The sequence below is a fragment of the Triticum urartu genome, chromosome 1A (assembly GCF_056163025.1).
Source record: "Triticum urartu cultivar PI428250 chromosome 1A, HENAU_Tu73, whole genome shotgun sequence".
Taxonomy (NCBI): Eukaryota; Viridiplantae; Streptophyta; class Magnoliopsida; order Poales; family Poaceae; genus Triticum; species Triticum urartu.
The window spans coordinates 473,408,426-473,423,035 of NC_141873.1; the positions used below are offsets into that span (position 1 = coordinate 473,408,426).

Below are 14,610 nucleotides of genomic sequence, written 5' to 3' on the forward strand. Positions count from 1 at the left end.
GTGTCCCGCTGTCAGGGACATGTGCACGAAGACTTTCAGACTGTCATCGACAGGTCAAGTCGGCTCCGGTAAGGGAGTGACGACAGCGGCACATCGGCGGCTCGTTCTGGTGGTAGTAGTGGTCGTCTGAGATCATCTCTGAAAGTGATCCAACAGTGGAATCGATAGAAGGGCATCCAACTCGCCATTGCTTCGATCACGGGGCCACGACACCGACATCCATCCTCATGTCACCATCCACGCTCATCATCGACTCTTCCATCAATATCACTGTAATCCAAAAACCTATTGTGGATTCATACATGTATCACTATAAATCGTTCATCTGCTATTAATATGAACACCTTGATGATGTCTAGTGTCCCCATGCCTGAGTAGTTTTTTAGTTCTCGGTGATATTGAGGAACCCTAGTATTTCTATGAACATAGTGCAATAAGATATTTGATCTATGCAATATGGTTATGGCAATGTTCTTCATGGTATTTTTTTTCTTCTCTTTTTATTTTTTATTTTATTTTTTCACATGCTAATTCATGAATATTTATTAAAGTTTCAACCATTTTAAAATACTATGTTTTTTTGGAAATCATGAATTTTTTTTGAATCCAGGATATTTGTAAAATTCATTAATATTTAAAATTAATGAAGATTTTTAAAAATCTATGAACATTTTTTAATAAAAAATCTAATTCACAAACATTGTTTCAAATCCATGAACATATTTTAAATTCATGAGCATTTTTTCAAAATTCGTGTTTTCACATCATTTTTTAAAATTCAGGAGTTATTAAAATACATGAACTCTTTTAATTTAATGAACTTCTTTAATATTTACGACAATAAAACTGAACCTAAACGCAACCCTCTCACGCTAGCCGTCTGATCTCCTGGTTGGCCGTCCTAGACCATCAGATCTGAGTGCACTTCCGCATGGGCCGAATGTCCTATAGGGCCGCTACTCCTGGAGAAAAATCTGAGCCGTCTGGTTAACTAGGCCTTTTTCTCCCAGCCCAATTAGCAAATCTGCATATTTTTTTTTCCTGGTTGACTGGACTATTCTGGGCCATCCGACGGTGAGAACAGACTGCCTTGGGATGCATCTGTTGATCGGGCTTTTTTTATGGGCTTCTGTTGATCGGGCTTAATGGGCTGTTTTAGACCCTTGCGAATTGTGTTCAGTTACCTGTGTCAAATGTTGATCCTCAAAAAAAAAAACCTCTGTCAAATGTCATACTGGGCATTCCGTTGTGTACGATGAATGTTGAAGATTTCTGGAGTTGGAGCCAGGAAAAGAATGGGGTATTCTCAGTCAAATCCGCTTACCGTATGCTTGTAAGCACACGCCAGAGAAGAGAGGCTTGGCTCGAAAATAGGCCCGGTCCTTCCAGCTCAAATACAAAAGAAGGGGAGTGGAAAAGATTATGGAAGACAGAAGTGCCAGGGAAGGTCCGAATGTTCCTATGAAGATTATCTAAGCAGTCCATTCCGACAAATGATGTAAGAGCACACAGACATATGGCGACATCTAGCGCGTGTGGTATCTGCGGCTCCCCGGATTCATGGAGACATATATTCACTACTAGAATGCACCATGTCAAGGTGCACCTGGGCCCTTGTGGATGAGGAATTGGCGCAAAACTTAGCAACCATCACTGAAGCGAAAGCTAAACAGTGGCTATTCACTCTCATGAGCACGTTATCACATGATCTATTTGTGAAGCTCTCAGTTACCTTATGGGCCATCTGGGCAGCGAAAAGGAAAGCTATTCATGAGGGTTTTCCAGAGTCCTCAAACCATCAACGGTTTTATCAATAGATACCTGCAAGAACTAAAGATGATAGCTGAGCCTGCTCGGCCCCAGAACGAGCAGCGATATGCACGCCACGCGCCCAAAAGCGCCTCCCCCCGGGCATGTAAAAATCCACGTCGATGCAGCATGTCGCAAGGGACGGGGGGGGGGGGGGGGTGCTTCGGCTACTGTGTGTCGAGATGCTAATGGTAATTTCCTGGGTAGTTCAGCTCTTGTGATCCAAGGAGTGGATGATCCTGATATTCTTGAAACGATAGCATGCAGGGAGGCACTGGCTTTGGCGCAAGATCTTAACGCTCTCAACTTTGTCGTGGCTTCCGACTCGAAGGGCGTTGTTGGGGCTATCAACAACAGCAGCAGAGGAGCTAATGGCGCCATCGTCATGGAGATCAACAGTATAGCTAATACCCTAAACTGTAAATTTACTTTTGAAGATCGTGCAGCCAATGTCGATGCACATAGATTAGCCAAGTTTGCTTTCTCTTTAGGTCCTGGTCGGCACATTTGGTTGAGCCAACCCTACGACCAGAGATGTATCCCACAAACTGTGGATTTTGCTGAATAAAAACTTAGTTTTCCCCTTAAAAAAAGCTATCTCTGTCAAAAATACCCCTAAAAACCTCTGTTAAAAATTTCTAAAACAAATAACCCCTATCAAATAAAATGTTTTCTCAAGAAAAAACAAATAGCAGCAAGTACCCTTGCTCTCTCCGGCTTCAGGTTACGCGCTCCTGACCGTTGGTCTTCGTTTGTTCTGCATCAACGGACGTTGTTCCATTTATTTAGAGCTTACAAAAAATTGGGAGCAGCAACAATCATCCGCTCCTCCCTTTTGAGTTTCCGGTCTCTTGTACTCCCTCCGTTTCAAAATAAGTTCTCAACTTTATACTTCCTCCGTCCCACAATGTTATACATTATGGAACAGAGGAAGTACTAATTTTAACACAAAGTTATACTAGAGTTGAGATACTTATTTTGAAGTTACACTAAAGTTGAGATACTTATTTTGGTCGGAGAGAGTCTAAGATAGTGCATGACCCCCCCAAAAAAAGATAATCCATGCTGTTTTGTTTCCTTTTTCTTTTCCAAAAAGGAGGTTGGAACCCCGCGTCTGCACCAATTAATGCACACGTCATTTTATAAAAATACCATAGCCAATTTTGTCTGAGCCAGCAGTGAAGCAAGCAAAAAAAAAGCTAAGCGAGTGAGTGGGGAGGCAGTTGAGCTGAGAAGCGAGAGCTTCATGTGCCGACCATGGTTTCATGGTTTCAACGTGAAATAAGAGCTCCCAAGTGGCTCACATAATCAATAACGACTCACATCAAGGCCGAACACATGTAAGGAATCCACAACCATGCACCTAATTACTCCACTCTTCTCTCAGAAGCCCAGCTTGGTATACGAATGAAAAGAAGACATCGTCAAAACATAATAAAACCCAAGCTAGCATAGATAAACCAAAATGTAACAACCAACAAAATAACCTGCTAGAGAAAAAAGAGTTGATCCCATGAATGAGGAACGGCGTGACAAAGCACGAGTTAGCCTCTAGTATAAATTATGTGAGCTGGATTACTGGAAGGAACCTTCATCAAACCGTTTCAGTTAGTAGTAGTTTATACTGAAAGATAGAGCATGAGCAGAGCCACCTTAGCCTGAATCACTGTGTTAACTGAACTGACCAACCTGACTTGGAAAGTCAGAATTGGCAAAGACAAGCTAAAGAACAATGAGGTGGGGCAGAGGCCAGAGAAAGGCTAATAAAACAATGCTACTCGTACCATTTTCCATTTTAACGAGGTAATACAATATCAAAATTCATAAGATGCCTTCTTATGGAGTATTGTCTCATGGTTTCCCGCTCTAGGACCAAGCTATTTAGTTATCTACTCCCTCCGTTCCTAAATACTTGTCTTTCTAGGCATTTCAACAAGTGACTACATACGGAGCAAAATGAGTGAATCTACACTCTAAAATATGTCTACATACATCTGTATGTAGTAGTCATTTGAAATGTCTAGAAAGACAAATATTTAGGAACGGAGGGAGTAAAATGCAAAGACTAAAAAGTTCAGACTTCTGAACTCCTGACATCCATTCAAGTAACCAAAACAAAATGCAAACAGGGGAGTGGCCAAATAATTCTGAAAGGAAGTGGCCCACAAGTACAACATGTTTTCAAGACTTCCAACAGTGTATGGTAGTTCGAATTGCTGCAATCTGAACAGATGCAGTTTGGATTGACAAACCATTTTACATCAATTATTGTCACAACTCATATAGAACGATCTCATCAAAAGACCGGACTGATTGCCAGGAAGATGCACCCACCTAGCCATCTCTCTAGATAATAACAGAAGGCAACCGAACAACGAATTCACCATGAACTTCAACAATTGCGCCACACAAGCACATGTGAGCCAATTAGTAGAGTTCCTCCTCTTGGTGGGTTTGAATGACGCAATCCGCCTTGGGGTATGAAATGCAGGTCAGAAGGTATCCCTCACCCATCTGGCTCTCATCGAGGAAGGAGCCCTCCGACTGATCGACCTCCCCGGTCGTCATCTTGCCCGCGCATGTGGAGCACGATCCGGCGCGGCAAGAGAATGGCAGCTCCACTCCGGCAGTTTCAGCTGCCTCGAGAATGTAGGTGTCTTCAGGGGCCTCAAACTCGTGCTCTTCTCCGTCCGGGCCTATGAGCTTCACCTTGTGCACGGCCGTGGCAGACACCCTGAACTTGTTTGACATCCTTAGGCCTGACAAGTTTGGTGTTTGCTTGGTGTAACCAACGAAGAAAGCGCTCCTGATCGCCGGAGCAACGGCCCGGGAACCAGCCCCGGATTTAGCAAAGGACACTCCTGGAGCAGTGGCAGTTGACATTTTGCTGATGCTGAAGAAAGAACAAAATTATGTGTCAAAATACAGTACAACAGCAAAATTAAAAGTATCACAACTTTTTAAATTTGTAATCATATATTATGGTCACCAAAATTCCTCGCTGCAAAACTTTTAGCTCGTAATCATGCGTATGATCAACAATAGTCCTATCTGCAAAGCTTAAGAGTGATCCATTTCCCGTATGGAACACCCACAGGCAGTACAGATGTCATTGTCTGGTACTCTGGTAGACCAACACCAACACCAAATCACTGTCCCAATTGAAACCAGTTCAAATTAGAAGCCCCTAACAACTTAGCAGGTGGATTTCTTGTACAAAAGCCAGTTCTGTCCCCACTCCCCACAGTCCACCATGATATGGACAGTGGTATAGCGCCACGGGCCAAAAACCTATCGACCGGGCACAGATCCGGCGAGCGCATGGACTCGCCGGTCGCCGGCTCGCCGCGACATGACAGGATGACACTGGAGCCGGGCGCATCACAACCAAGGCGGCGATCTACGGCTACAAACAACGGGGCAGCCGACCGGGGGGCGCGGCGTGCGATCGACCAATAATCAGGGAAGCGAAGAGGGTGGCGGATCGACGGGCGGGGCGCGTACCTCCTCCGACGAAACAGACGGGGGAGAAGGCGGCGCTGATCTCGCAGGCGAGGAGAGGCGGCGGCGGCCGGTTGGACTTTGGGATCGCGGGTTGGTGCGGTGTGTGCGGGGGTGGTGAGGTGGCCAGCACGCGCACGGCGCCTTATTAATAGGGGAGGGGAGGCAGACTCTCTGCTGCAGTGCTCGGCTCTGCCAGTCTGCCCGCTGGCCCTGGCTGCCGGGGCACGCGCCTCTTCCGCCCTCGCGCTGGGTGGGCCGTGGGTCGCCTCGCCCCGGCTGGCGGCTTGGGCGAAAGGCCGCGGCTGACCGGTGTGGAGTGCCAAAGCATCGCGCCAGGGCGACCTAGGCCAAATTTTCCTCTGCTTCTTATTTCGAGAGGGATCATCGCTGGAGTAGTTTAGTTCACGGCTCTGATTAGATCAGGCGCGCCGCTTGCAGGGCTCAGGGGCCGGATCGGGCAAGCGGGTAGGTGGGCAGGGCACGAGCACGCAGCCCCTACTGACACCGCGGACCCACCAGCCGCTTCCAGTAAAAAAGGAGAAGCAAAGGCGCATCCAGCAGACAAACTCAAAGCGGACTAGCGGTCTAGCGCAGTGCCGCCGCACATCAGGCTTGTGTTCGGTGCATGCAGCATCTGATCCGGGTCAAATCACGCAAACCAGGAATAATAACATAGCACAACAGAGATTGGGCACCATGAGCAAAGCAGATTTATTTTATTCAATCACCAGGTAGAGACAGGCAGTTTACAACTCAGCATATGGTACAATGAATCAGCTCGGTTCAAGCGGACTTTTCATTTCGCGAGAAATATATTAACATTGAGGTTGCCACAATCAATCAAAATCTGCAGTAACTGTTCATCTCACCGATCTGGCAATCGTTGATTAGCACAATGGCATCAGCATGGTACAGTGGTTTTGGACCCAGAAAATGACAATTAGCGGGAGTATCACAGCCTCCTCCGGTGCTGGGTCGCGCCACCGAGGAGCCAACCACAGTTATCAACTGCGCAAAAACGTAGGCAAACCTCTGTCTGCATCGTCTGGCGATCAGAAGCCTATGGATCCTTCTTCATAGGGAACCATCCATCAGACAGACTGCTTTGTGCGATGCAACGCAGCGGCTGATACATACATACATGAGGGTACTCCGAGCGCAGTGATTGTTACATACACAGGGACCAAAATTAGATACATGTCGCAGCATTCACCTCACTTGACATGCAAAACCAGCAAGCCTGCAACATGGACGAAATCATATCAGCTGAAGAAGTTTAGAGAGACACGTCAATACTAGCTTGGTTTGATGCAGTTAAAGAACTGCTGCCCGTTAGGTTATGTAAATATATATAAGATATGAGAACAGTAGTAACAGCTAACAACAATGTATGTTGCCTACCAAAGAACGTTAAATTGATAAACTTGACCGATCAACAGTCTGTGAGCAACAACATGCGTCGCCTAAAAAAGAACGTTGCCATCATCATGGATGCTTTGGTCCAATCTTTTCTATTGTCTTGATTCACATAGAGCGAGAGCGCGCGTTTGTGAGCTTGCCCACCCAAGCCAAGCAAGCCACGCCTCAACCAATGCGAAAAGGGCTGGCATCGGTGATCCACTTGACGGCCTGGATGATCTGGAAGGAACGGAACGCCTGCGTGTTTGACGGCGCGCAACCCTCCGCCACCCAGCTCATGGCAAGAATCAAAGATGAGGCGGCGCTCTGGGTCAGGGCAGGCGCCACCGGCCTGGGACTGATCCTCCAAAGGACATGGGACGTCCACTAATTCATTGCACCATTTCCCTGTAATTCTCCTGCTCGGAGAACTGAACTGCTAAACTCTCTTTCTGTTCAATGAATGAAACGCAAAGTCTTTGCGTTTTCTCAAAACAAAAAAAACTTGCCCACCCACGTTTGAGGTGCAGCCTTCACAGGGTGCTTTGCTTCTATTAAAAAACACCCTGGGTGCTAATGCCTATTGGTCGAGTTTTTTTAGTTTGTATAATGCAGCTTATCTTCTGTGTTGTCTTAATTGACATAATGCAATGGTAAATAAAAAGGAGAGTGAATGTTAAGGATATTAAACTATTAAAGAGTATACAACCTTGGTGCTTTCACAGGTGTTTTTTAACACTAGTCAAGTACTCCCTCTGTTTCTAAATATAGGTCTTTTTAGATATTCCAATATGGGCTACATACGGAGCAAAATGAGTGAATCTACACTCTAAACTAGGTCCATATACATTTGTATGTGATCCATGTTGAAATCTCTAAAAAGACTCATATTTAGGAACGGAGGTATTATTTGTGATGGAACATAATGGATGCCAACAGAAGAAGAATACACAAACTAAAAAACTGTTTCATTCCTACACAAGTCTTTGATGTGACAGCTGCAAATATAGTATGCTTACATGAATCAAATATCTGCTTGTTCCTAAGGGATATGGTCGATTGATCTGAAGTTCTGAACGTGTAAAAAGATATATGAAACATAGCAGCATGCACAGAAATACTCACCAAGGACAGCAAGTGCAACTAGTAGTGATGTTGCTACAAAAAGTTGAGGGTGATTGTAGCATGTAGAATATTCAGATCTACTTAATGTTCTCTTGATAAGTTCAGGCCAGCAATACGTAGTCTGCAAGGAGTAACAATAGAAGGTCATTACTGGGGAATTTAATCTGCAAGATCATATTCAAAGAACTAAGAACCTGAAACAATGCCTGGATTGTAATATGCAAACAAACAGAGAATATAGTAGATCATAGCATACCCTTCCTGATGTACGTAGGTTGAAGGGAGGTAATATATTTCCATTTCTCAAGCCATCAACAACTTCTCCATCTTTCCTCCTCTTTGTAAAGCTCTGATGGTCTCTATTCGTAAACCATAAGTTTCTCATAAAACTGCGGTACTGACTGCTCAGTTTGTTCTTGTAATGATGGCTTGTACCTAACGAATCATCAGCATCCAAACTACACAAAGTGCTACCGTTATGATCTCCTTCGGATGCACTTTCTCCACGTGAACATTGCAATTTTGATGCCCCTTCCACATCATTTCCTGAATACCTGAGTTCACGTGTTGTATGTTCTTGGGCAGAATGATAACCATTTACCATAGGTGCACTGTCGAGCTTAAGTTCAGTAATTTCATTTGTATCAGTGGAGTAGTATGCATGACTATGACTGTTGCCACCAGAAAGGAAAGATGCCAGCCCATCTCCATCCTGTTCACTTGAGGAGTATGGAGATTTCGGAGTTCTACTGAAATCTGTCCTAAGAGTCTTCAAGCTTTCTTCCACCTCAGAAATTTGCTCAGCTATAGCTCTAATGAATTGCCTGAACTTTAAGATTGCATTTTCCCTTGAAGTTGACTTATCAGAGAATGCAGCTGCATTCACCTCCCTCTCAAATTGCTCTAACTGCCAGAGTTAGGAAAATAAAAGTCTTAGAAGAAATCCAGAAAGAAGCAGATAACTCAGAAACATGGATAAATGGACTAGCATGGTCAATGGAAAGCTTGATTGTTTGAACCTGCCACTTGGTAGTTCCGAGAGCAGTAGCCACATCTCTCTCATACTGTATCGGTGCATGAAGTTTTGCATCTGAAGTGTCATCTTGTATAACTTTCTTTTCATGCAAAAGCAAGCGGTAGACACCGTCCATCCTGTACAGCAACCCACCCAAAATTAAATCCAACAAGTACAGTCAGCAAACTGCACAACACACGCTCCATCCTAATTAAAAAATATAAGTACACTGGAGGAACTCTTAACGCTGTACGTGCTTGCATACTACATAACTTCTAGGAAACTGGGGGAACTCTTAATACTGTACGTGCTTGCATACTAGTACATAATTCTGAGGCAGCATTAAAAAAAATATAAGTACATCTTTATAAGAAAACATAATATTCTCAGGTATGATGACTGGGTCAAGGCTTGGTGTTTTTCTGTGCTTATACTTACTGCTATAACCTTTTCTCACAAGAGATTTCTAATTGTAGGATTGCCGGCTGCTCCCATGCTAAGTGGAACAGACCATCCATGCTAATTGTAGGATTGCCAGCTGCTCTCATGCTAACTGGAACAGACCATCCATGGAAATTCAGAGATTGTATTTGAAGAGTCCGTACTTAAAATATCATGTTAGTTGGGAGAATAACAAGAAAAATGTAACTACGTACTAGTTTATTATTAATTCCTTTAGATCGGTGCGATATACAGTAATTGCAGGGTACAAGAAGCATATGAATTATGGAGAAAGAAGTACTTCCTCTGAACAGGAATATAAGACCTTACAAAGGGAGTACTTATCAAGAGAAATCCTAAAGATACTAGAGAACATTACTGAACCTCTGTAAACGTGGAGATACATGCTGATGGCTAGTTCGTACCACATTAGCAAAGTAGCAAAGCTGTTTCGCTTTCTGTTATAATAAGGTAAGCTATATATACTATCGAACAGAAGGCGCACCCCAAAGCCTAATTTGACAGCAATAAACTTCTGCAGGCGCATCTAACTCAATAGATAAGCTACAGCCTACAGAAACCTGACAGTAATTTCCTCATCGAAGGCAGCCATGACACTTTGGGAATTCACCAAAAACATGGACCTAGCCTATTGGTCGCAAATGCCAATCCAGGCAGAAACAATCACGCCGAGAGGTTCCCAAGCTCGGGAACTGGCGCCACGAGCTCTGAACACGCACCGAATTCTCCGCAATGCGGCGGCGAATCCCGCGAGACAAGCAACCGAAGCTCCTACGCGCGGAATTTCCACCAGCGGGCAGCAGATCACGAAAGGAGACAAGGAGAAGGAGCCGAACCTGTCGGCGGAGTCCTGCACGCACTCGGCCGCGGGGAAGAGCGGATCCGACTCCCAGCGCCCGAAGCCCTCCGCCATGGGGCGAGCGGGATCCGGCCGGCCCCGAGCGGATTCGAATCCGCTGGAGCGGGGAAGGGGACGACGACGCGGGCGCTGGAGCGCGAGGGGAGGGAGAGATTCTCTTCTCCGGTTGGTGGATTTCTGGCTCTGGACTGGTTTTCTGTAGCGTTCCTCCTGCTCCCCCCTTCCCCTTTTCCTCTTTCGTGCGCCGTCTAACGGGTGGCCGCTTTGCGGATGAGCCCCCGTGACAGCGCAAAATTGCGCGTTTGCAAGGACCAATGAGTTGCGCGTGTTGCGTGCGCGTCAGTTGCGGCTTAAAATAGGCACCTGGCCTGGGCTGAGCTGCCTCGACCACCTTCCATGTGATTCACGATTCAGGCACACTTGGGCCGTGACAAAGCAAGAGAAAATGTCGAGACAATGCTACATACAGTGGTTCAAGACGAACCTCTTGTCCTGAATTCTTCATCTGATCTTATTTGAACACAACACGAGATCAAGGCTCGATGTAACCCAGCCATCCGGGCGAACACGAGAATTTCACAAGAATCGGCTTATTTCCCGCAGGAACGAGCAAAGCACCAAACAGGGCCATATGATGGCTGAGAAGAGACCGCCATGAATGGTTTACACTATGAAAAGATACGATTTCATATGCACTCTAATGCTATCACACACACGGTCTATCACCTAAAGCTTTTGCAACGGAAGGAAACAAAGCAGAAAGGCATAACTAAGAGTCTACTGCAAGAACTGGGAAGCTTATGACACTGCAAAGATGAGCTAGACTACTTGGGGGGCCTTCAGCCTCTGGAAAACCCCGAACGCCCTTTCCGCTGTAGGAACTCGGGAATCTGCAGCTTCGGGCCTTCGTCCTGGGAGGATGAAGAGAACCGGGAGCTGCGGCCGCGGTTCACATCGCCTCCAGCCTGAGCATCCAGGATTTACATTAGAACACTGGGCGCGGAAGTGAGCAGAAAGTAGTCGGTGGAATGCAAGAGGGTGTACCTGCGCGGGTCGGACTTCACTTTCCTCCTGGCGCTTGAATCCAGTTGCAATCAAGGTTATGCTCACCTGAAAGGGGCTCCATGTTATTAGCATGTGCGCTGATGCCATGCGTTTGTTTACCAGGGTGGGTTTTAATGGTCTTTAAATTGTATAAAATATGGTTTACTTGATTAAAAGTAAATGCAATTTATATATATTTCTCTGGGCAAGAAGACTCTTGTGACAGGCGTTGATTACTTACCTGACCAGTATATGATGGGTCTATGACAGACCCAAATATTAGATTTGCACCAGGATCGACGAGATCATATATCACTTCAGCTGCTGCATTCACCTACAAAGAGGATGACCAGTGGGGTTCAGGCCAAAAGTAGTTCAAAAATTTAGTGACGTTCTTGCATGTTAGCAGCAGGCTCAGTGCAAGCTCAAAGTTACAAATGAATGAGGCCTTCTAAACTAACTTAGCTGCCAAAGTTGTCCACTAAAAACCAAATAAATTTGATTAGCTTGCTATGTTGGTCACGATATAAACTAGAATGCATATAACTTTTACGAGCCGTTCTGTCTAACAGAGATTGTGTATATGATACCTCTGTCAATGTTAGGTCACTCCCTCCGGTGATATTCCACACAATTCCTGTTGCTCTTTCAATACCAATATCAAGTAGAGGAGACTGAATGGCATTGAGTGCAGCATCTCTTGCTCGTGTCTTACCTGCAGATAGGCCAACAGAAACAGCAAGACAAAAGAGAGAGGGTAAGCGGTTGTTGGTGTGGCTGTTGGCATGCTATGATGTCCAGAAATGCAATCTAAGCATGATTAGGAGTCAATATAACTGCATAAAGCCACACAGAAGTAATAGTGAAACTTGTGGTTAGTTACATGACTTTCGACGGAGAAAATCAAGTAATTAACTACATTCCATTTATATTATTAGCACAATATCCTTAGGAGTTTCACAACAAGCATTAACTCTATATGAATGCAAGGCAGTATACATGTGCATGCGGCATTTGATGTTGAACAAATAAGGTTCCCTGAAATTTAACCTGTTGCTGTTCCAATTCCCATCAAGGATGAACCTGCATCTGACATAACTGATCGTACATCAGCAAAGTCAACATTGACCAAACCTGGCACCTGCAAGCAAAAAAAGGTAGCAGCAAATCACATGTTTAGCTGCATATATCAGCCAACTGTAGTCAGAGTAAATATGTTGACAAAAACATGGGCTAAAGATATATGAACTTTCAGACTCGTGCAAATGGCATAACAAGCAGACAGGCCGTGAATGTTGTGTAAAGATAATAGCTAGAAACAATGGAGGAACGAAGTGCAATAGTTGACAATGGGATTCTATTTTTATCCTGTTCCAGCTAACTGGGTATACATAATGGTAAAAATTAAGATACAATGATGTAGTTTGGATATTCCAAAGAAGTGTATACAATGTTGGATCAGGAAAGAACTAGGAATCAGTAACAATTTAAACCCGCTGCATAGTGTGAAGGTGATGATTTTGGAACATAAAAAAAGGCTAAACAAGGAAATGGTCAGAGGAGATTGTTGATCCATAGTTACATGAGTGTGTAAACTGTAAACCGAACTTGGTTTTCTGAACACATCGCATGCCACTTCTTTGAAATCATACTTGGCAAATGTAATAAAATAGCTAACACAAGGTATAGCATAGCAGCATATTATCTTACAGTGATGATATCTGAGATTCCACGGACACCCTGCCGGAGAATATCATCTGCCAAATTAAAGGCTTCTGTCACAGGAGTATTTGGAGAAACAGCAGTCAGTAACTTATCATTTGGGATTACGATCAGTGTATCAACATTGCTCCTCAAGGCCGCAATTCCTTCTTGTGCCTGGAGTGCCCGCCTTCTTCCCTCAAATGAAAACGGGGTCGTCACGATTCCAACAGTTAATATACCCATAGACTTTGCGATCCCTGCTATAACGGGCGCCCCGCCAGTGCCTGTTCCACCTCCCATTCCAGCCTGTAAAATGAATTTGAAGGTTCAAAGGCGACCAATAGAGCATATCAATTATCATATTCCTTTCAGTCAAAGCACATAAATGATTATATTTGGGTAAATGAATAAGTACTCTTAACTTAACATGTCTATCTAGGATATTGTTACTCTCAAATATGATCAATTCCTGATGTGTTCTAAAATCTCTATATTGGGTGACAAGCAAGGTGTTGCAATTCACAAATTGTACATCAATTAAGCAACAGCAAAAGCGCAACTTGCACAAGCAGCTGGACGTACCGTGACAAAAACCATATCAGCTCCAGACACTGCCTTTTCTACCAACTCCTGGCTTTCCTTGGCTGCGTTCATGCCGATTTCTGGGTTCCCACCAGCACCAAGACCTCTTGTCAGTTCCTGGCCAATCGGCAGCCTGTTTGCCGGGTCAATGGGCGACATCCTCATAGCCTGGAAATCAGTGTTCACGATCCAGAACTCCACCCCCTTCATGGAGCTCTCAATCATCCTGTTCACGGCGTTGGAGCCGGCACCTCCAACCCCAATGACTTTAATCCGGGGCTCATTGTAGCGGTACGCGATGGAAGCGTCTGCTAGTGGTAAGGTCTCAATTGCTTTCCCGATACCCTGCTCCTTGCTGGGGGCAGCAACTGCGCCATTATCCTCTCCGTAGAGCATCGAGATCTCGGGGTGGAGGTCGTACATGGTGTCCTTGGGGGTGCGCCGGGGCCCAGATTGGCGCGAGTTTGCGGAGCATTCGAATCGACTAGGGCGACCAGCGAACCGCCTCTTCCTCAGGAAGTGCGTCGCATTGACACCGCGAAATGTCTTCCCGGCCGGCGGCGGATCCAGATGGCGTGCGGGGTGTGCACCGGCACACCCGAAACTTGTGGAGAAGCTCATACCTCGGAACGGATGTCCGAGATTGCGGACGGGGTGGAGACGGCGGGGACGCGGGGACGCGGAGAGGTGGAACGCGGACGGCGATGGAGGCGGCGGCGCGGGGGGTAAGGGGGCGGTGCTGTGGTAGGCCGGCGGCTCTAGGGCACGGGCCGCCTTTGGGTCGGCCGGCAGCTTTGGGTAGGTCAGAGGAGCAAAGGTGATGGTGGTGGGGGCGGAAAACCCTCTGCTGTTTTCAGCGAAAAAAATGGAGAGGGTGGCCGGCGGAAGCGATAGGTTTTGATGGTTCGGATTCGTTGGCTGGGTGAACGGAGGGCGCAGATTTGATGATTTCGGATGGAACCAAGGAAAAACGTGATTACCGAGTCCATGGGGATGGATGCCCTAACAGCATACCAAATCCGATTCAAAGACATCTAAAACGAATCGATGTCAAGAGATGTTTTTGATGCGAACTGAGCATAGCTCGTACTAGCTGAGATGAATGAAT

General features: G+C 45.6%; 3 protein-coding genes across 3 annotated transcripts; all 3 read right to left on the reverse strand.

The window, feature by feature from the left end:
* Window positions 1-4,013: 4,013 nt before the first annotated feature.
* On the reverse strand, window positions 4,014-5,528 carry LOC125519989 (ferredoxin-6, chloroplastic). Its single transcript, XM_048684769.2, has 2 exons — window positions 5,314-5,528; window positions 4,014-4,702 (listed from the first exon to the last, which is right to left on the reverse strand). The coding sequence occupies exon 2, from the start codon at window positions 4,690-4,692 to the stop codon at window positions 4,237-4,239; it is 456 nt and encodes a 151-aa protein (XP_048540726.1). The 5' UTR covers window positions 4,693-4,702; window positions 5,314-5,528; the 3' UTR covers window positions 4,014-4,236.
* A 482-nt stretch (window positions 5,529-6,010) lies between these two features.
* Window positions 6,011-10,508, reverse strand: LOC125519980 (uncharacterized). The gene is made up of 5 exons (XM_048684760.2): window positions 10,150-10,508; window positions 8,856-8,988; window positions 8,093-8,743; window positions 7,837-7,957; window positions 6,011-6,553 (listed from the first exon to the last, which is right to left on the reverse strand). The coding sequence occupies exons 1-5, from the start codon at window positions 10,224-10,226 to the stop codon at window positions 6,528-6,530; spliced, it is 1,008 nt and encodes a 335-aa protein (XP_048540717.1). The 5' UTR covers window positions 10,227-10,508; the 3' UTR covers window positions 6,011-6,527.
* Window positions 10,509-10,783: 275 nt separating this feature from the next.
* LOC125519969 (cell division protein FtsZ homolog 2-2, chloroplastic) lies at window positions 10,784-14,356 on the reverse strand. Its single transcript, XM_048684749.2, has 7 exons — window positions 13,503-14,356; window positions 12,927-13,226; window positions 12,267-12,357; window positions 11,807-11,931; window positions 11,458-11,550; window positions 11,217-11,282; window positions 10,784-11,137 (listed from the first exon to the last, which is right to left on the reverse strand). Exons 1-7 carry the CDS (start codon window positions 14,121-14,123, stop codon window positions 11,012-11,014), a joined length of 1,422 nt encoding a protein of 473 aa, XP_048540706.1. The 5' UTR covers window positions 14,124-14,356; the 3' UTR covers window positions 10,784-11,011.
* Between the last annotated feature and the right edge of the window lie 254 nt (window positions 14,357-14,610).